Raw genomic sequence first — 22,411 nt, 5'->3', positions numbered from 1 at the left:
AAGAACTGACATGACAATATGTATTTCACCGATACAGTAAGAGAACTTTAACTTCACCAAGTAACTCACTGCACATTCTAAAAGTGGCATGGATTTAAACCCAAGGCAGCTGCAGAACATCTGGGATACAAACATCAGACATGACAGATTGTCTGCTTACAAACACAGAACAACTATAATAAACCAGCCGAAGCCCAAACCTTTGTGTTTTAGTCTGCTTTTACCAATACGTCCTGGAATCCGTAAGGCAGTCGTAAGTAAATGTCTGGTTACAAAGTGGTTAACAATTAACGTGAGGGKTTTTTTTTGTTGTTGTTGTTTTTTTGCAAACTTTGGGCAATCTGGTGGAATTCTTGGAACCACAGGTATGGGCAAACATATGTCAGTTCATCAGAACAGTTTCCATTGAACTGGATGGAAAATTTAGCTTTTCTCTTACATCCTTGCTCTATTTCTTTTGTCCTGTATACGGATAGCGGTGCTGTGAATTCAGTTAGCCATGGATTTCGCTTAGGTTTTTGCTCTTTAACATGCAGTGAGCGTTCCAATGGAAAYGAGAGGAAAATGCAGAATTATGAGCACTGGCCGTGCGTGTTGTTTTCCTTCTGGAAAGGGCAAGAACGTCTGGGGTCGTCTACATGTGTGTGTGTCTCGCTGGGCCCTCCGGCCGCTTTGGCACCTGGACAGCGTTCGGGGTGACTCCCATGGGCGATTAAAACAGTGCATTTTGCACCAATGCAGTTAACGTGAATAACCGATGTCTTTGGTATACAATGTGTGAGTGGTTGGGGAAAAAAATCCTTAAGGGAATGCCCCTTGCTTTGCCAAGTTCACGTGAAACAGAAAAAGCTACAACTCACATAATTTACAATAGATTTAAATAAACTACATTTAGGATTATGGAGATTTACAGACATTTAATCAAGCGAATGATTTCAATGGTAAAGACCCTTGTGTGTCCCTGAACTATGTTCTACTAACTTGAAGACATGCTACAGTAAACACATATATTTGGCTTCTTCATTCTGGCTATATCTTATATAAAGATGAAACCAAAGAACAATAAATTAGCATCATAATTGTCTACAGTGGAAACTATCATATACAATATAAATAAACTATTCAAATGCCAGCAATCTTCATGAAAAAAAAAAGGATTAGGATTTTATACAGTTTCTACAAGTGATTGTGCAGCCAATAATCTCAAAAATTAAAGTCCAACTGAAATCCCCCCCCTTTGATTTTAGTGTCTCACGACATACAGTAATTAAGTACTGGTAAAATAATTACCAATTTGAAAGCAACATCAAGGAAATCACTGCTTAGCAATTTTATCACAGTTTTTTCCCCCACAGGACCTAAAGAATGTAAACACTTAATGTTTTCATTATTGTTAGAGATTAATACTTTATTTTAAATGTTTGTTGATCCACACCTGCACAGTTACCTTGAAGGATAATGAAATAAGGCAAGACTTTAGAACTGTGGCACTGCATGTTATAATACTGATATCCCATCTGGGCAGAGGGAGAATTGTTTGTTCTTCTCTAATATTTGTTCTGCAGCAGACTTTGGCCTACGTGGACATGGCAGTATCACTCTTCTTTCTGTGTGCGAAAGAGCTGTATTACCCAACCTAAGAGAATGGTTCTTTATGCATTGGACTTCTGAATGGACATTTATTTTCTTCAATATAGGTGACTCAAAAATCTCAGCAAGCYCCCTCTGTGGTGAGCTCCATCAGCTCCTACGGTTGATTTGTCCCTTCTTGCATAGCTAAACAAATTTAACAAATTTCAATTGTTCTCAGTGGAGCTTGAGAAAAGATTATTTATTTACTTAGGTGTCGGAAATTGTCCTAAAACACATTGTGATCCTGTTTATTTGGAAACAGCCCACAAGACACATCAGGGCTGTGTTTCAACCCTTGGAGCCGCCGAGTCTCTTTTGCAGCGCTCAACTTGGCTGTTCCCTAGCCGTGCCCGAGCCCTGGAAGAAGAGGGWTACTGCCTGCCTGAAGGACGTGGACACGGGGCAAGACAAACCTCGGGACATGGTAGGAACCCATGCCGACATTCTAGCGGGCTGCCCGCGTTGCCTCTTTGCTCACGTCGCTTGTCACCGAAGGAGAAGGATTGGGTCCTTGCAGTGGTGGCAGAGGATGCTGGAGGTGCAGCTTTGCATCTGTTGGAAGGGTTTTAGAAGTCCTGCTATACATTGAAGGAATTTAGTGCGCTCAAATTCCCCWCTGTCTCAGCTCAATAATATGCTTTTTTATTCCCCCCCTAAATTTCTTCATATTGGTAATCAGCAGAGTTAAATATACAAGAATCATTCCGTCCTTTCTCACGTCGACATTGGCGATAGCGTCCACCCGATAAGTTCACTTCATGCCAGCATCAAGTCCTATATAGATTCCTTTGGGGATGTGTAGCATATGATTCACAGTTTGCAATACAAATACCCTGATACATCACTTATTTACTATTAGTATTTGATTATTATACCATTTTGCCAAGTCTTAAAACCACATTTTAGTTAATGTTGCTCGGAGCAGTTCAGAGTGTGTATATATATATATATTTATTTTCCTTGAAAGCAGAAGCTCTAATGGGTATAATTTACGCCCTCTTTGCATGCAGCATCTCGATGAGGAGGTTGTTGCAGGGCACATCCCCGTTCAGGTGTTTGTAGTAGAGGTATTCCTCAGCCTGCATGCTGATGGCCCGGATCTCTGGTAGTCGCAGGAGGAGCTGCCCGAATTTGTCTGTTTGCTGCGGGTAGTTACACATGGTGTAGTCCAGCAGAGCAGCGTTCACTTGCTCCTGAACACCTTCCACGAGCTGGAAGTTCTCAAGATTTTTGACATCTGAATGAAGAATAAYAATAGTAATAATAGTAATGAAGAAATAACAACTGAGTTGAATTGCATTTTAATTCCTGTTTACGAAGGCGATGCTTCACTAAACGGATGCATTCTTTTTTCCTCCTGACAAAAGCATGCTTTACAAGCTGCTGAATATTCAGTGAAGCCTTTTGCCAACTTTCCTGGGAAAATGATCACAAAAGAGCCTTAGCGGAGGGTCTTGTTGAAATTCTGCATATACCTCAAATCAATTAGACACCAATGGAGTCTGAGCAAGGTCAGCTCTTTTCGCATCCTACGAAAGGAAAGGTTGAGGATCCCGAAAGTAGAAGACCATAATATATTGCTAGCAAATGAGTCCCGAGAGGAAGCCCTATCTTTAACCTGGTATGTTACACCATTCATATAATTCTGTATTAATTTTTCTGACCCAAGGTGAAATCTGTGTCCAGGGTCTGATGTAGTTAATTCTAATAAAAAGTGACAGGGTTCTTGTTTCTGTTTGACATTTTCTAAATGATTCTGAAAGCCTCCGACTTGCCCGGCCTATGCTAATGAACCATCTGGTACACTCCAGTGGCTGCCAAAATAGTCTCCCCTACTGGAAACCCGCTAAAATATATATTTCACTGACTAATGATCTTCATAAAATGAAATCATTGTCCTTTGGGTGGAATGTCAGATAAGAACGGTRCCCTTTCACCTGCATATAGTTTCTGAGATCCAGTACAGTGGTTTTCTTTGATATGGGACAGCAGGGCCGTGTACACCAGCAAGGCAGGTGACGGGGCTTGGTGCTGCCCCTGTGCAAATCGTCTCCCTTCCTACCTGGCCCCTCCAAGCTTCTTCAGAAACCACAGAATTGGAGATAAATGCCAGGGTAGCAACAAATCCTCTTTTGATGCACTTTGTAAAGTTAATCTGGTAGCATCTTTCTGATGCTGACTGAGAAAACGCTCGTACTGCAGCTGCCCTGCCTACGGTGACGCTGACTGCAGTGAGGACCAGAGGTTTGTAAGCAAGATGCTATTAGTTACTTGCAGGATTTTCCTGATTATTTCTGTACGAAAAAAAGATGTTTAATTTTCCTGGTTATTTCTATATGAATCAGGTGGCTCTTAGGTCAAATAATTACCATTTGGGGCATCGTTAGAGAATTCATCTGTGTGTCCACCTCCCACAGGCTGCAGCAGCAGACAGCACGAGCGGGAGGTGGTGACCACCTGAGTGCCAGAAGCCTCTGCAAAGATGCCACGGTTTTTGGAAATGCCCTTTGGTAAGTGCCTTCATCTCGTGGGGATTAACAGCAAACGCTGCAGCAAAGCAAGCAAGGAAACTCGGAGAGGGAAGTTTGAGGGTCTGTGTTGGTATCATGCACAGCTTCGCTGTGATTTCTCCAAGTCAAAAGCAGTATTTTATATATATATATATATATATGTGTGTGTGTATATATACATTTGACTAAAATACAACTGCTATTAAACCATGTCATTATTTTTGAGGGAAAATCCCAAATCGGTGGATTAATTCTAAAGATGAAGATTAATGAGGGCAAAATATAAAGGCATTGTGAAAATATTAAGTTCTTTCTAGCAGCACTGATTTTTGCAGGTGGAACAGAAATGCTATGCAGTTTTTGCTTCTGGGTCTTAATGTTTAGCTTCTAATGTTACAAATATTATTCAATGAGTTATAGAGTTGTAAGTGGGTTTTTTTTTTTTCTGTGCTTTTTCCTTTTGTGCTTGTTTTGTTTTTCTTGGCATTTATGGTAGAAAGCCTGATAAAGGCACATGATTTTGTTTTCCAGACGTTTTCTTTTGGATCAAGCTAGTCTGAACACTACAGAGCTAACCTGGCTAAACCTCAGGTAAGGCTGACATGATACTGCTCTCAGGTCTAGCCCTGCAACCTCCCGTGCACTCAAATAACGCTCGATTCCTGCCCGCTTTTTAGGACAGGAATGTCTCTTATCAATCTTTACATCGGTTAGTCACAATTTAAAGTACACATGTTTAGGCTTAATGTRAGAAATGAATTTTCAAGGTTTAGAGGCTTGTAAATTAAATGAGTAGGAATAGGTCTCCCCCTCCCACCCGCACACCCTGTAAGTCCTAGCAGCCAGAAAACACATTTTGTGTTGCTGCCGTAAGTAGCAGGCTCTCATCTCTTCCACTTTATTCACTCAGGGACTAATTACCAACTTTTTACATGAAACAGCCTTACTGYGAGCTCACAGTGGGGCACGCATCTTTTCCTACCCTTATTGGAGAGCAAACCCTTAGGTCTTCTGGAATATATTATATGTTTTACAAGAAATAGCAATCGCTTTTCTGTCAAACAAAGAAATTTTGTTCTCTGTGGCTTGCTTTTGACGATTAAGACAAAAACGTTATCACCATGTGTCAGTATCTGCTCTGTAGTCACAATAAAGATCTCCTACTATTCCCCAAAATCCCTCAGTTTTGATTGTTTTATATATCTGCTRTAAAGCTGGGCTTTAAGCTGAAACGGCATACAACGTGCAGCCTGAGGAGAGCACTTTTGCATATTTTCCCCAAAAATGGGTCTGGTCTTTAGAGGGGGAAAATATTTAGGTTTCAGAGAGATTTTCTCCCTCTTATATTCAAAACATGAAATACGGAAAATTTGGTGGTGTATTAATCTGTAGAGAGCTTCCCTTGGTCTGGGAATTTTGAGAGGAAAAATGAAAGAGAATGAGAAATTAAAATTTGAAAAATAGCAGCTCTTTAGGAGCAGCATAAATATTTTCCAAAGTAAGCTGGTTAATTTTTCTGACATTCTTCCTCTATTACATCCTCTCTTCCAGGCTTACAAAAAGCTGTGAGCAGGTACAGACCCACTTCCCACCACTCCAGCTCCCTCCGTGGATTTTGCACCATTGCAAGGATGGGTTAAGGTCAGGTTTAGGCTTCTCCATGGGGACAARTTTCTCGATTTCACAGGACTGGAAAAATCTTTGTGGATACTTAAGGAAATAAGACCTGATATGCTYCCCTGCAGGACTTGAATAAAATCTAGCTGGTCAGGACAAGTGTTTTTTCCCAGAATAATTCAAAGAAGGGAGATTGCCTAGGACTGAGATGAGGAAACCTACGGAGCAATTCCTTCCTCAAACACAATATTTTCCTAGTTCCTTTTTTTCCATCTCTTCTAGCCCCACAGCTTACAAGACTTAAAAACAGGTAGATTTTGACATGTGAATGCCAATTTTTTTTTGAGGGCAAGAGTAGTAATGGTTGATATAGTGCCAGGATCTGCAGATTACCCACCATTTGCCTTCACTGCAACTAATGGTGACACAAACAGTTCAATATAGCACATCTGTCATCAAAGCAGACGTATGCCATTCTATATCTAAGCCTCCTTGACAGAGAAAATACTATAATGAAGGGAGATTTATGGTAAAGTTAAGCTCCTTATTGCAAAATTCTCCTTGATTTTATTAGAGCAGGGTTATGCCGAGTGTTATTTACTTAAAATGCATGGCAAAAAAATTCTGATAGATCTATTTGTTAATCAGTTATAAGGTGTTATATTTAGCACTTTCCAGAGCTTGAAACAAAACCTTTATGTTATAACAACAACCATTGCTTTCATTTTCTTAAGATTTCCAAGTCCAAACTAAAAGCATTGAAAACTTTCCTGTCTTGAGAAGGATTCCTTTTTTTTTTTGCAGCGACTGAGCTGTCTCTAGCAGTGTGATGATCAAACTCTAACTGTTTATTAGAGTCATAAAGTAATTTTCGTGTTCAGTTGAACATAACATCAGATAATGGGTACATTGTTTTGAAAATCTTGGTTAAATCCTGCCATAGCAAAGTCTTTCGTTTCTGCGTAAGCACTACGTGAAAAGCTGTACTCTTTTAAAGCCAGAATAAGATGCTCATGAGATAACAAGCTGTAATTCCTAGTCTGAATCCTATTTCATCCCCTCAGTATTCAATCTCGATGGACCTGCAGTTTGCTTGAGACAGATTCAAACTGATTCAATTTGAACTTTTGTTGATGTAGTCATTTCCGAACGACTGCAAAATGACAAGTTTTTGCTCGGCACATCAGCTCCTATCTCTGTGAAGAATCATGCTTATTTGCTTAAGAATCATATTTATTTACTTGTGTGAATAATTTTATAATGGCTTTTGCTCGGGTTAGCTCTGCGGTGCAGAGGGAGCTCTGAGGCACCAATTCCTCCCCTGGTGCAACCGCAGGATTATTTTCCAGGACTCCAGTTGCTTCTGCCCATGCGATCCCAGTGCAGGCACAGGGCAAAGCCTAATTTGATCCTCCTATATCTTTATCACTGGTGATTACTCAGGAAAATAAAAGAGCTTGATTTTTTCCAACAGCTCAGGCTGAGTGCGAAGACGTGAAAGTTAAACAAACAAATCCCTGCCTGCCTCTCTTGCCCCGGCTCCCTAGTCCCCACATCCTTATTGCTTCGGGTGACACCTCCCCGATGCGTGTCACCAAAGCTGGTGCCAACAGAGCCCAGCCTGGCTGCTTCTGCACGACGAGGTTCACACGAGCCCCGAGCCAAAGTCCGAAGGCGGCTGCGCCCTTAGATGCAAAGTCCAGTGGGTTCCAGAGAGCCTCYCGCTCCAACCTGGAAAAAGGACTCTAAATCTCTCCTTTCTAGGGAGAAATACCCTAAGCATGCTAGGACATGTGTAGAAAATCTGGGGCTGGAGTGAATTAGGGGGGAATTGTGAAAGAACCTGAGTCAAAGGTAACTTTTCCTGCCTCCTCATCCAACCCCAGGCCCAGGCTGCGGCCTGGCCTGGGATTGTCTCCCGAATGTTTAGTTGGAATAAGAGGAGAAAATTAGTATATATAAATTTAAGTATATATACTTATATACTAATTTMTATATACTTATATACTAATTTATACATATATATAAACTAAGTATTAAAAATATACTTAAATGCAGTCTGCAGTGTTAGTTTAAACCACACTTAAGAGTTTCCAGAAAAAAATGCATCACACTTGGTAAAAGCAGAAGATAAGGCTTCTGATTTAAATCAAAAACAAAAATAAAAATAAGGTAAGAAAACACTAACAAATAGTAAACGCATCGGACCAAGTTKTTTCCCCAGTTAATTTTGTGCATGTCTTTTGCTCTTCAAAAGTATACAAACAACGCAGCATTGCGGGTGTTTCAAGGGAACTGGCGGTTGACATCTACGGTTTGTAGGGTGTGAACAGTTCAAAATATCATAAATATTTATGAAGTGCCTGGGAACGGCGATACAGAATCCTCRGGGTTATGAACTGAGGCACAAAGGGCGTTGCCTATAGCTAGAATAGCAGGCACTACAGTACAGCGCGGAGGGGAATAAGGAACTATAGATTATTTTGCTAAGAAGCAGCAGAATATTTGGGCAAAAAAAAAAAAAAAAAAAAGAATGGGAGATTTTGCAAGATTCTCTTTCTTCAGAATGCATTTGCTCTGCTTTTATTTTAGATACCTGCAACTTTTCTGAGTTACTGTCCTATTTACCTTTGCACTTATGAGAAGTTTGAGCATTACSTATCCTTTTTCCCTGCTACTCAAGTGCTGTTTAAAATAATGGGCCAGATTAATCTCAGAGGTATTTCTGCTGCCATCACTGGAACTACACCAAGGGCTCATGGAGCCTTGAAAGAAGAAATACAAATATTTTCTTAAAAAATATCCTATATAAATTACTACGGTGGTGAAAGCCCAGAAGGGCAGCTGCCACTGAAACCCTCTTGAGGAGTGGGCTGTATCCTTTCATAAAGCCCATCTGTCTCTGCAGAGTATAAAAAATGCATGATCATAAAAAGCAGCGTTCATCAGGGGAGAAATCTCTCCGTGCTAATCTTGTAGTCACTTTACAAAACAGTTTTTAATCCCAAATTTGCATTTGATTTCCAGTCAGGAACTTCTGTGGGTTTTGCAAAGTTTTCTTATTCCATTAGAATAAGATATGAGGTACAGTTTGTTCAGGTGGCAAGTCCAGACTATGAATAAAACCAACCTTATCATATGAAAGAGAATTAAACAGGCAGATCCAAGTGGGGATATATTAAGCCAAATTTAAGCTCCAGTAGTTGAATTTAGCCTGTACTAGATGTCTGGTTTGCCTCAGGATAAATTCAGCTTTCCAGCTAATCGACTGAGGAAAACTGCCTCAGGTATGATAAAATTTACAAGAGAGCTCAGTCGAATAGTTCTTGTTATAAATACTAGCTTAGAGGCATTCTTCTGGTCTTTGGGATCAGAACTGTATTTGCATTTAATTATCACACTTCAAACTTTTTTGAACTTGGTTAAAAATATTAGACCAGCCATTTATATTATTATAGTGGTTTATAAATAAGAGAAGAGCTTCATGCTGTTGCTTTTTTTTTTATTATTATTTTTTTTTTATTTATTTTTTTATTACCCAGGGAATTTTGCTTGGGTTTATCCTTCTGTTTAGATCCAAAGTCCCATATGAACAAAAATTACTGCAATATCTTGTCTTTGAAAAGAGGAAATACAGTTAAGCAAAGATGTTTTAGCGATATACTCATCTCAGAGGTATGATGCTGTACCATGACTTTCTGTTGACGTCATTGACAAATAATGTAGAATTTTAAGACTTTTGCCTTAGTGAGACAATCAGCTAGTCATCTTTTATTTTTGTCATATTGCTTGGAGAAGGATAAAAACAAGACAGCCAGCATTATGTGTGATTTCATTACTTTTATGTGTCACTACTGGAACTGATCAGGGTCTTTCACTGAACACCACTATAACAGGTGGAACTGATTCTAGTTTAGAAGGAACATGAAAAGGTTAGCATCTCTGTATGTGCAAGAAGTAGAGATGAGTAAAAGGGCCATCTCGTGTACTTTTGTTTAGATGATGTGAAGCAAAATGCCCTTTATTTAGTTGCACAGTGCTGAAAGTTTCAGAGCATTTTTGAATCTAAGCCTTTGAATAAGCCTAAAGATGCACTTRAATTCAAATGAAAAAATACATATAATGTGACTGGGTGAGTCTGGACCAGCACGTGCCTTGGCTTGCAGTGTTGTAGATATGGCTTGCACTGTTATAGATAACAGCTTCATGGGAGCAACCCAAGTGTTGTGAGTGCAGGGTGTAGCTCACAGGCTTGGCCTGACCAGAGACACCAGCAGCTGCTGCTGCTGCTGGGGAACTGGCCTCGGACTTCATGTTTGGGAGACCTGACAAGACTTAGGGATCCACGTGAAGGAAAACACCTCAGTGAACAACTATCTGGGTTCCAGAACAAACCCCAAATCTATTGTTAAACTGATATTCAGTGAGACTTTARACTCTTTCTCCAAGACTTCAGTTTGTATGCAATTGTTCTATATTGCTTGCTCTTTTAAATATGAAAATGAGAAAGCTAAAAAAGAAAAAGTTCACCCAAAAGTCCACCTTGCAACATGGTTACTGACCAATGAAACAGTGAAGTGTGGAAATTTTCCATGGGAAATATTCTTAAACCTACGTTACAGGTAAGGAACTGAAGGCAGAGATAACTGATTTAACRTCATCCAGCAGGAATTCAGAGCCCAGATCTACTCTCCTTCCTATCTAATGATTATGTTCTCCTAACAGTGTGGCTACATGGTCATATGTAGAAGATGAGGCTTCAGAAGGGGGCTTTACTTCTAGTGTCTGCCTCTTTCCACCTGCAGCTCTTGGAGACACACAAGGTAACACGGGGGAACTTGACCTTGTCACCAGTGTTTGCACTTTTCCTTCCTTGCCAGGCTCATCCCKTTGGAGACGGGAGCACCTGCCAACTTCCTTGGCTCACCTCATTGAGTCTGCCCTAAGGAGAGCCCTGTGACTCAGGGGCTGGAAGGAGCTTTGGTTCCTCCTCCCCTGAAAGCTGCAATCCTTGGATAAAGTCTGCTGTAGCTCGATCCCACTACACCCTTCAAAGAGGCTTTCAAAGTGGGTGCGTTTTCCCCATGGACAGGATTATGAGTTGCCATTTGGCATGATTTTTCTCTGCCTTTTTTTTTTGTTTGTTTTGTTTTATGGCAAAAGTTGTATGAGTTGGTACCATGCAAGTCATAAAAGCAATTTGAAATTCTTGCTTTTAAAAGATATTTTTCCTTCAAGCAACGTCTATCCCAAGAAATACTGCGTATCTGTAGTCCTGCAGACAATGGATATACATTTGGCGGGATACGGTTCATGTAAATACACATGTACATCCTCATGTTTTAGCTCCATGGAAATGCACACACTTTTAAATGCCATGGTGTTCAAGAACAAAAAGTGCATTCATAGCCGTACATTTCCGTAGTCTCAAAATGCCAAGGTAATCACTAAATTTTGCAAGAGAATTTGCCTGCCTGCCTTGCAAAAATTCATCCTGAATTATTGGAGAATTCAAGTGGCCTGAGCATATTCAAGGCAATATACGTTTAAGTTTGCTTCTTGGCTTTCCTAATTTACATTCACTGGAGGTTAACCTGTTCCCAGAGGCAAAAATGTATATTTAAACTCCAAACTAATATATATATATATATATATATTTTTTTTTTTTCTCCCCAATCTGTACACTGAAAAGCAACTCAGTGTTTTGCTCAGTGCTAAGGGCACCTCTGAGCCCGTTGCTGGTAAAACTGCAGTAACTTTTTCACCTCTGTTTTAGCTGTTTGTTTAGCTCAGAGATTATCGGCCTGTTCACTTTAATCAAAGTCAGCCCGTGATATAGACGAGTCCGATGAATATTAACACAGTTCTTACTACTGTCCAGCCAACCCTAATTAGCTTACAGCAAAGCACAGCCCAGCAGTGTTTTATTTTGCCGTGCATTTCTCAGGTCAGCTCCGGGTTTAAAAAAATACACAGATMCCAGCACAGAAAAGACAAATCAAACCTGACACCTGAAGGGGAAAAAAAAAAAGAAATCATGCACTGGAAAAACTCAACCTAGAATCCAGCGGTGTTAAAGATCCTGGATATTTGATGTTTCAAATTCATCCATTCTTCATTTAGACTGAAATAGCGGCTGTTTATAGCGCGCCCGAGTGCTGGTGACTATTTAACAGYGAGGGGCTCTCCCAGCGTGGTACTCTTTATGTGCACAGTAATGAAAGTTCACTATCGATTTTTCTGTAGCTGCTTGTAACTATTATAGTTGATACATCAATAGAAAAGGAAAGCACGATGTTTCATAGGAGGCAGAAAATCAGAGAATACGTGATGCCGTGACAGTAAATCATGGCATAATCTCAGGGGCTGATATATGGTTACGAGTAACTTGAAACCCATGGCTTTCCCTGAAAAGACTAGCCTATAATCGCCCAATATGTTCTAACAGACTGACTGCCYGTAATAGTGCTAAAGGACACAACACAATGTTTCATCCTCAAAATAATGGCTCCTACCAGCTGCTCGCTTTGCACTGGGATCCGTTTGGGGTGCAGAGCTTTAGAATAATAGTTAAAGGTTGGAGGGTTTTTATTTATTTATTTTTATTTTYTTCAGGAAAAATATGCAGMAGGGTTATGCTAAAAAAAGGAAAAAAAAAGAGGTCGAGAAGTTGTCATTAATTTTTAACTTGCAGAAATCTGCAGCTAGTTGATAAAGGCAACACAAAAGAGCTGATTATTCTTGACATCAAAATATTGGAGCTGTTTTGTGAAGGCAAACACGGAGAAAATACATTTACCGCTGCAGTTCCTGGGTTCCCGGCACGCTGAATGGGCGTCAAAGGCATGCAAGGAATTGAAACGTCTCCTATGTGTCCTCCCCATCTCTGCCCTGTTTTTGGGGAGGGGATGACRTTGTTCTGAGCCAGGGACATGCTCCAAACCTTGAGCTTGGGATGAAGTGGGTTTCTGCACAGCCAGAGCCTCTCCCAGCTCCTGCTTGCAGCTGCACTGGAGGCTGAGCTGCAGAGTTTGTTTCGGATTTTTCTCTCATTGCTTCTTTCCTGTTTGCTTCTATTTCCTCCCCTTCCATCTCTTGCCYGGCTTTGATCACAGTTGCAAAATTTCCCTTTCCTTCCTGTCTGTTTTCCCCTAATTTCTGGCCTCCTTTCCTGTATATCCTCCCCTGTTGCCCTCCGGCCTGTTCCTCTGCACCGTGTCTCACTATCCCTCGTTTCCAGCTATCACCCTTGATTCCTGTTTTGCACCAGCCAGTTTGGCCTTTGCTGCTGCTCTTAGTCTTCTTGCAGATCCTCTTTAAGTATGTCCTTCAGATATGCCTTTATATCATTATATATATCTGTTTATGATGGGAAGCTTGGCTATCAAAAGTAGTTACTTCAGTGGTTGCTTCTGGCACTTCTGTCAATAGCCGCTAAAACCAGTTCTATGTAATCCCAGAGTAAAATGCATTCAGACTTGCTTCTTAAATATATAAAATATATTAATAACGGAACATAATTTTCCCAAGCTGAGATAAATGCGAATTTAGGTTACTTTTGGGGTGTTTTTCCCCTTAACAGGAACTGTTTAAATGTCATGCTTACTAGTGCTCTGTGGACATATGAGAAAGAAAGTGCCTGGGTGCCAGGGCTACGGGGCACTGACGGGGCTGCTCTGAAATCCCTGCAGTCGCTGCACACCGGCAGCAGTGCCAAACACAGACTCTGCTTGGTACCCATGGCTCAAATTACTTGTAGAATTGATATTTAGCTTTAAAAAAATCCTATTTTCGCTTATTGCTATTACATTTTTTTCCTAAAATAAGCCTTTAAAAAAAAAAAAGAAAAAAAATTACTTGCTGAGGACAGTTTAGCTTTTTCTTATGCCTTTGTTTTTTCTTCAATGTCTTTCAACTGTCAGACAAGCAAACAGTATAAGCTAGTAATAATCAGATTGGATCAAATTCATGTCTCAATAGCACTGCACTCAACGGTTACATGAGGGATGAATTTGTAAGATTTCATGAAATAAAATCAGGATAAATTAACAGTGATTGTTAAATTTCCCTATAATTCAGCGTAGCGTATTCAAAAAGTATAATCAGCCAAGAAACACAAAGCTATCTCTGGAATTCCTGTAAGAATTTTATTATTCACAACTCTGGCATCCAGGCTGAGATTAATGATTAAAGATTTATTTATTAAAATACTGGCTTAATTCTTAACTGTAACTTAYAACCACAGCATTCATATTTCATTCTCTTTATAGAATATAATTCCTTCAAGATATTAAAAAATAAGTGTTTGGAAATTTCATGAAGAAAGATATCTATATGATAGTTGCTGTCCTGCTTTCTTTCAGCTGCTTGCATCGTGTTTGGAAGTGGCATCGTAGCCTGCATTGAAGTCTCAGCTTGGTGAGAAGGTGTTTTCAGGAAGCAAAGGAAAGTTTATCAAAGTCCTCGGTTCATACATCATATACCTCATCATATCGCATCTATAAGTACTTTTAGAAGAAGCACTTATTTTCAATTATTTCACTATTATTTATTACCTCTAATAGATAAAGTGAAGGGAAAGATGTCTTTGCTTTTGTTTCTTTATGAAGAATTTAGGAAAAACAGAGATGTCAAAGAGCAGAGAAAAAGAAAAATCTACGTGTTGCACTCAGTGCCAAATTCACTGCTAAAAACAGTCTCTTAAAAGATGAATTTACAAAGCTCTGCCTAGTTTTAGTCCCTTGTATAAAAATACARCGACTTATTTCATGTTGAGCGATTTACAAAGGAAAGAATCAAATCTGCTCAAAATCTATTAAAGATATTTTAAATGAGATTTCTTTTAACCTTGATCATTGTTAGGATACCAAAGGATATTTTAAACACTGTTATTTCTGTTTGGTTATACTGGAGGCAGTACCTTCTATACTCTGGCTTTCACTACTATCTACAAAGATAAGCAACTATTGTTTTCATTTTCCAGCTAGGATACTTGATATGTCATTTAAGACTAAAAAGCTTCATAGTCAGAAACAGAGCAAGAGAGAAGAGGATTGATTTCTGTATTAGACAACACAAAAATCCCTTGTGGTGAGTCCCTAAAATGATTTTTTATCCACATTCAATTGTTTTCTTTCCCAGAGATTAAGGTAAAAAAGTGGGATAGCTCTTCTAGCAGCAGGATGGAGAAGCCTGACCCCATTACTTGGACCCAAAAAAGAGTGAAATGCTTCAGGAGCAATTTAGTTGTACATCTGAYCTCGTCAGCTCTTGTAATAGAGTCATATTCTAGCTCAAATGTGCAAGGGCGCCAGGCAGCAGCAAGGAGCTGTTCACGACAGGTGACAACGGACTCACATTAGAAACCGGAAAACTGAGGAAAGTTTGTAAGAAGTTTGAAGGCTCATAATGAATTTAAGCATCTTGCTTATGAAATTTACTTTCACTGATTTAGGGGGCAAAGACAACCCCTACAATCGCAATCATTACCTGCATTAGCATTCTGCTCAATACAAGCCATAAATTTCCATCTAGTAATTTGTGCATCAAATTCTTAGCTTTTGCTTGAGATGTGCCACAATAACTTAAAGAAATGGTCGTCTTGATTTCAGAAGTCAGGCGAAAGAGACTCCAGCAGCTCCAGAGATGAGCTCAGTGAGCTCAGAAAAGTCAGTGATCATCACCTTTAAATTTATCTATTACCTTTGTCTGCTATAATGTACCCCCAAGTATTGATTAGCTAATATAACATATCTGGCCCTATGAGCGTGTTCTCAGTGCCTTCCACTGGCTGTTCACAGTATCCGTTGTTTGGATTAAAGCTTTAACAAATACTCTGTGGGCTCATCATGTTACATCTCAATTACCACAGCATTTCTTTCTGCGCCCTTGACAAATGCTGCTGCTGAGACACCTTGCCAAGCTCATTGCTCCCCCACCTTCTTGCGTCTTCCCTTTTCTCTGCTGCATCTGTCATAAATTGTTTGTCTTTGCTTTCAAGGCCCTTTTCTAGAGGTTCATTCCTTGCCTATCATCAATCACCCAGTGTCCAGAGTTCATCTYCTACCTCGGGCTTGCCCATGGTACCATCTCCACCAAGTATCTCTGCTTTCTGCACTCCCACTCTCTTGCTTAATAGGAGCTCTCCCCACCAAAATCTCTTTATTCACCTTCTTTTTATCCCTTCCCCAAGCTSTTTTTGCTGTGACATTAAGGAGACCAGCCTTGGCTGTAGGTGTGCTGGGACTATGTCCTYGTGTTCTCTGGTAAGTAGAGTCAATACCTGTGCTTCATGGCATGTTTAGATTGTGAATTTATGAAGAGCGTGAATGTTTAAAAACACGGATTTATGGATTCCTAATCATAAAATCAGCAAATGTTATTAATAATTGTTATACTCGAGCAACAAGTTGGTTGACTGAAGAGATCCTCCTTGCCTGATATCTCATTTTGCATTCTCTGGTTCTCATTCCCTGTCTAGCTGAAGGGACATTAATTTCCCAAAGTCTTCTATTTAAAACCCTATTAGTACAAACAAACAATAATGAAGGATCAAAGGCAGCAAATATTCTGTCAGAAACCTGTTTATGGAAAAACATACTTAAATAAATCTTGTTTTTATCTATTAGTCAGCTGTCATCTAATAACAAATTATATTCAGACCCCTTCCTTGTTATAAATGCATATTGATTCGATTTAAACTCTAAACTTCAGAGTSAATTATATCTGGCCATTCCTAAACTGCTATGTGCACTAGGAAGAAAAGCCCAGCACCTATTAACTGCATTTAATTAAGACAAGCATCAGCTTTATCTACATTATTTGCTCCTGCCAAGTTGCTGTAATGTAAGCATTGAGCAGTGGTTCCCCCTGAGCACTGAGCGATCCCTCCTGAATTCCAAAGGATTAGCCAAGTTATAGGAAATGTTTATTTGTCACTATTATCCTTAGGCACTCACTGTAATTAGACGTTATGGTTGCGATAGCAGCCTGCATTTGAAAGTGTACAGTAAGTATTTTTCTAAAACCAAATATCATCTGTGGAAAATGTGCAAACCCAGGGAGCTCCCACTGGTGCCGAGAGCAGTGGGGTGAGAGTCTGTCCCACAACCTGCTGCATTTCAGCCTGTTTCGTCTGCATGAAGATCTTGACAGGAAATTTTAGCTCTGAGGTGACAGAGCTGAAAGCAAGGGGTGACTAATCAAAGAAAAGAGCATGGACATTTCGCCTCATTAGAGGACTGTGGCTGTCACCTTAAGCGAGCAATTCTGTGGTTTGCCAGAAAAGGACACCCCTGTTTTTGTCCAAGCGGGAGCCCCTTGTTTGCCCCCACGCAGCGGTGACGTGTTTGCCATTCCTACAGGTCTCTCTTGCCTCGTGGTACGTGAGCTCGGAGATCAATAGTGGCTCTGCAATTATTTGCCCATTGATAAAGCCTTCGTTTGTTAAATGCAGCACGTTTATCTGGGCGCTGACAGTGGCAGGRGAGCCGCTGCCTGTGGCCGCGTTGCGCTCAGCGGGCGGACAAGGACCGCGGCATGGGTCAAATGATGTCTAACTTTCCTCCTATTGGCATCTCGCTTTACAGACTGCTCTGATGGGAGCTTTGACAAATCATCCTTGCTGAATTCAGATAATAAAAACTGGCAGGACAAATGGGAAGTTTTGGTAAAGAGAGARCAGCTGATTTCAGGTTAAGCGACCAGCCTGGAAAGATACTGGATGACAAAATGAAGAGAGATCTGTTGTATCTGCAGGTCCTAGAAAATATACCRTATAAGACGCTCATTTGCTTCTTCAAACATCATTTAAAATTAGATATTTAGCAAATTTAATTCATGAAATGTTGAGCTGAGCATTATTTTGTGGTAGGATAAGAATGAAAGAAGTGGAGAGACAGATTTTGGTTAGAGTAAAACCCCTTTTGGCTTTAGTGAGGCCAAGATTTCACCCTGGAAGAGCATGCCCAGCTATTTGCACCATCACAGGCCCTGTTGATATTTGCTGGTCTGTGGTTCCCGGTGTGGGTCAGGATGGCTGCTCCACATAATGTTGTTCTGATGTGTCCTGAGAGCGGCAAGCAGCACATCTGTGTGCAGTGAAGAGGTTACAGAGCTGGAGGCTCCTTCAGGGGAGCCTAGGAGCCTAGAAGAATCCTGCTGGATTAGTAYGGCTCTAGTGTGGCTCTGCACATCACACAAGTGGATGGCTATCAGAGCAATGTGAGAAAATTCAAGTTTAGCCCAAATCAGYAATGTCTTGATGGAATAACTGATCAAGTGATGATGGTGCAACGAGGTTGTGAAGGAGGGGAGCTCTGCCAATGACTTAATGCCATGCTGAGGCAAGGCCCTTGTCCCTTGCGARCCTAAAATAGAGCCGTGCCTCAGCAAGGCTCAAATGGTTTGTCCCCAGTGTGATGGGGATGATGGTGCTGCTTGTAAGCACTGATTTGTTCCCTGTTGGCTCTCACCCTGCAGGAGCACCGGAGCAAAGGACTGACTCAGCTGAAGTGACTTTCTGCTGAGAATGAGAGTCCGGATATGATGGACCTGCTCATCACTGGATGACTAGGACCATGCTGATGGATGAGGAAGCACTTAGGGTGGACAGACATGCGGTCACTGAGCTATGAAGATCTGCTGTCATGAAAGGGGACTCACTTATGTACAGAGAGGTAAGAACTACCTGGGTTTAAAGAACTTGAGCTTTTCATAACTGTAGAAGGAAATTTAGAAGTTACTTAATTCTAAATATATTAATACTAGAAAGAAAAAAAAATAAGGAAATGTCACACTAAGAAATTAGTTACCAAAGTATTCTGTCTTACCCAATAATTGCCGAATGGGCTGCATCATTATCTACTTGGCAATGTTGGTGAGATGGGCCCAGAGGGACGAGGCACCCCTGGAAAAAGGAGCTGAACGCATGTGCCTGGGTGGCATCACTCACTGGTTGGTGTGACTGCAGAAAGAGCTGTGTCCTGCCAGCCATAAAGGCAACTTCAGCAGCCTCTAATGCTACTAACACTCAAAAGGGTCTTCTTGTACATACCCTTTGGAATCTCTGATGAGTAAAAAACATAAAAATTTAGCTCTTTTTTTTTTTTTTTTTTTTTTTTTAAATAACGGATATATATTGCTATATATAGAAATATGTTTGCTATATTTTTATAGTAAGCAAGATTGACAGGATATAATTATATATTTTTAAATATTTGTACGTGTTTTGGGTTTTGAACATTATTTTATTCTTAGTTTATTAGGCTAATCCCTTTTGAAATGTTAGGAAAAAGATGAAGACAGTTCTTTACCCTCAAGGAGATTGCAATTTTGTGATATACAGACTATATAGTAGAGCCCTGAATTTCAAACAGATATAGAAGGCAGCCTCGTAGCTGCACAGTTATAAAAGAACTGACAGCTTTCTTAATAAATTAATTTTGTGGGTTATTGACTTCACATTGCCTTTAAGAGGTTTTATATAAGATATAAGACATATAAGACATATATATGTATWTAGTATGTACTATATAATAGCATAAGGCTTTTGGTTCACAATGTGGAACTAATATCCTTAGAAGTGTAGAAAGTTTGGTATGTCCTCAAAGGCTTTTTATTTCATTGAACATTATAGGACCAGATTTTCAATATGAGACAGATCAGGTTTTTGAAAAAATTTGTTTTGATTCAATGAGGTATTTTTGCCCTTTAGACCAGTTTCCCACCGAGATGCCTGGCAGCTGTGGATATGCAGCACACACGCCTAGGTGCTGGGGTGCAGTGGTTGCTCCCAGGCATTTCAGTAGGAGTGGGATGCCTGGCTGGATTTGGCAATGCTGTTGGGTGCCTGCCAGGTTCTTGGGCACTTCCATGTCTTTAAAAACCTGACTCCCAAACAGCTGAAGGATGTGAGCCCTCACTGTAACTTAAGCCAGACTGTTCATTCGTGTGGTTGGGAACAAACCTGTGTGCTTAGCTGGAAAGGGTTGCTGAGCTTTTTGCCTCAGTTTTGTCATGATTCTCATTAAGTATCAGCCTTAGTTCTGCGGGTCAAGTGGTAATGTCTTTACGTTGTGCTCTTTGCAGCGTCACGTCTCGCTTTGGCTATTAGCAAATGGAGTTATGCAGTATGCTAAATATTGAACTAATTTCAAAGGAATGGAACCTTTCTTAGCTGCATTGTTTCTGTATGMAAGGGGCTTGACCTCAAGGCTCCTATAAGTAGCAGAATTCACTCTCTTTACAGTGGCATCAATGAGATGTGAAGGGGATGAGCTGGCTTGGCACAAGCCTGAAAGAGCTACTTGCCCACTCCTTGTGCAGTTTAGCACATCACCTTGCAGAAGTAGGGCAAGAACCAAGAAAAGTGCCCAAATGAATGGAAAGTATGTCGAAGAAAGTCATCTACGACAAGGCCCACCTAAATGTGAGCATTTTCCAGACCACTTCCCTCATTCAGCTAATTTAAAATATCCCCAAAATGAYAGGAAGTCTCTAAATATTTTGTCAGAAAAAAGTGTACAAGGCTCCTCAGACACTTCTGTACCACTGTCCCATGACAGGAAAACCTGCTTGTTGGGAATTAGGAAACCTGAATTCTTGTTTTTCATCAAATTAAGTCATAAAACATTACAATTTCTGCAACAGATGGTTTGCATTTCCTTTTCTGAATTGAAGACATGAGATGAGGCAAATCTCTGAATGCAAAAGGTTGATAGTTACCAGATAAATCCATCCTGCCTTCCTGGGATTCAGAATGTAAATGGTTCATTAAAGTCATTTTTTGACTTAATTTTGGTTTTTTTTTTAAATAATTCTTATTTAGTTCTACATGTCATATACCAATGATTTTCTCTTTTTAATGCTACGTATACTCAGTTTTCCAAAGTTTTCCAAAGCAGGTTCTAATTCCATTAGAATTCTAAAAACCTATATGCAAGGACATCATTAAGGCCAGTAACTGACAATTTATAGTATAATTAAAGCATTTCACTSTTTTCAGTTGGAATGCCTATTTGGTTGGAATATCCTAATTAATTAAATTAATTCCTAATTAAATCCTAATATGTTTGTAGAATTTTATTYGTTTACCAAAGAATTTTTCAAACTGAAAATTTGAGAAAAACTTTAGTGTATGCCACCARTGCTGATATTTCATTCATTGCTGCTCTTGGCTCAACAGATTGGTCTCTGCACACAAAATACCTTTTGAATAAAAACGGAGTTTTGGATATGTAGGGGTAGCTGTATCTGATCTTATTTAGGACTTTAGGTCTCTTCTTTCAGCTGTGAGCCAGTAAATAAAAATTCACTTGGCCAAAGCTTATTTAAACCAGCTTTATTAAATCAACAGAGTGCAAACCTAAAACAGAAGACAGGCAGAAATGAAATTGTTAAAATGCAGAAATTGTTCCTATGAATAGGAACATTAGGAATCCATCTCCTTAATCCTCTTTTATTTTATTGCTAGTGTTTTTCTGGCAATTTTTCTGGACTTATTCGTCGGAAGGTACTGGCTTCACTCATTTGTCTTGCATAGGTATCTTTTCAATTCTGTGTGATTTCCACTAGCACAAAAAACCTCCATTTATTCCTAGCTAGAGCGAGTCACAAAGCTATTGCCATTAATTTGCACTTCGAGGGTGGCTCTTATAGTTCATTAAAAACTGCTAGTTACTTTCCTGGTTTGTGTTGAAATGTGGCAGCAGAATGCCAAAAAGATGATTTATACTTACCATTCAAATATGTTTTTTTAAAAATGTATATTTACCCATGTCCCATCTGCATCGGCCCCATGTCCCTACACTGCATATCATAGAAGAAGCACTGTTCTATATTTTCCCACCACCCCACAGAATTTATAATAGAATTTTATCTGTGGCCTGGGATATTCRAAAAGTACCTACAGACAGTATATAACATTCTGATAAGTTCCCTAGGTTTTAGGAATTGTTTCCATAGAAATCAGCTTTTAGCCCTGCTACATGATTTTCATGCAAATGATATTTAAAAAACAATGCTCGGATTACTATGATAAAAATCAAAAAGTATATTTCAAAGTCATACTTTGTTTTTTATGAGAAAAATAATAAAACCGAAGGATTTTTATGATGAACAACATCAAWATCAATAGTAGCGTAGGAAGAGTAGAATTTACCTACCTAAACTAAACAGCACCAAGAATTTGAGACATACAAACTCCCGTAGATCGAACTGCAGGGAACGCAGCTTTGCTACCAGTTCCTGCGCGTGGCTCATGAGGTTGTTGAGGGTGGCTCCAGCTTGAGAGGCTATGACTGAATAATCCACCTGCAGGAGAGAGTTACATTTCTGTATGATTATCAGGCCCACAGAATCACTTTATTAGGAAGTTTCAAGCGACCCCACATAACTGGGATGCTCCCTCTTAGAATAATCCCTCTCARTTTAATGATGTCGTCAAGTCAGGATGATTTTGGCTGCCAACCTGTTTTAGCACAACTGTACACGAGGAAAACCTTATTCAGCCGTGTATGTCAATGGCRTGTCACATCAGTGGGAATGCTGGTTGTCTGCATCAGCTTTTTTTAGAAGGATTATAGATGACTATAGCTCACGGCACCGGTAGTGGGGTCCCGTATCCGTTTGCTTTATTCCCTCGGTGTCTCTTG

At 39.9% G+C, this 22,411-nt stretch overlaps 1 protein-coding gene across 2 annotated transcripts in view; it reads right to left on the bottom strand.

Moving 5' to 3' along the window:
* Positions 1–251: 251 nt before the first annotated feature.
* The window catches only part of NR5A2 (nuclear receptor subfamily 5 group A member 2), a 71,843-nt gene continuing 49,683 nt past the window's right edge, over positions 252–22,411 (bottom strand). For both annotated transcript variants that reach the window (XM_026043867.1, XM_026043868.1), the window contains 2 exons: positions 21,923–22,070; positions 252–2,869 (listed from right to left, as the gene is read on the bottom strand). In XM_026043867.1, coding sequence (XP_025899652.1) covers positions 2,622–2,869; positions 21,923–22,070 — 396 coding nt within the window. In that variant the 3' untranslated portion in view covers positions 252–2,621. The remainder of the gene's footprint in view (positions 2,870–21,922; positions 22,071–22,411) is intronic.

The sequence above is a fragment of the Nothoprocta perdicaria genome, unplaced genomic scaffold (genome assembly GCF_003342845.1).
Source record: "Nothoprocta perdicaria isolate Ctin4 unplaced genomic scaffold, notPer1 scaffold_34, whole genome shotgun sequence".
Lineage (NCBI taxonomy): Eukaryota > Metazoa > Chordata > Aves > Tinamiformes > Tinamidae > Nothoprocta > Nothoprocta perdicaria.
Note: the sequence above shows the minus strand (reverse complement) of the source record. Positions and strands in the feature narration are given on the sequence as shown.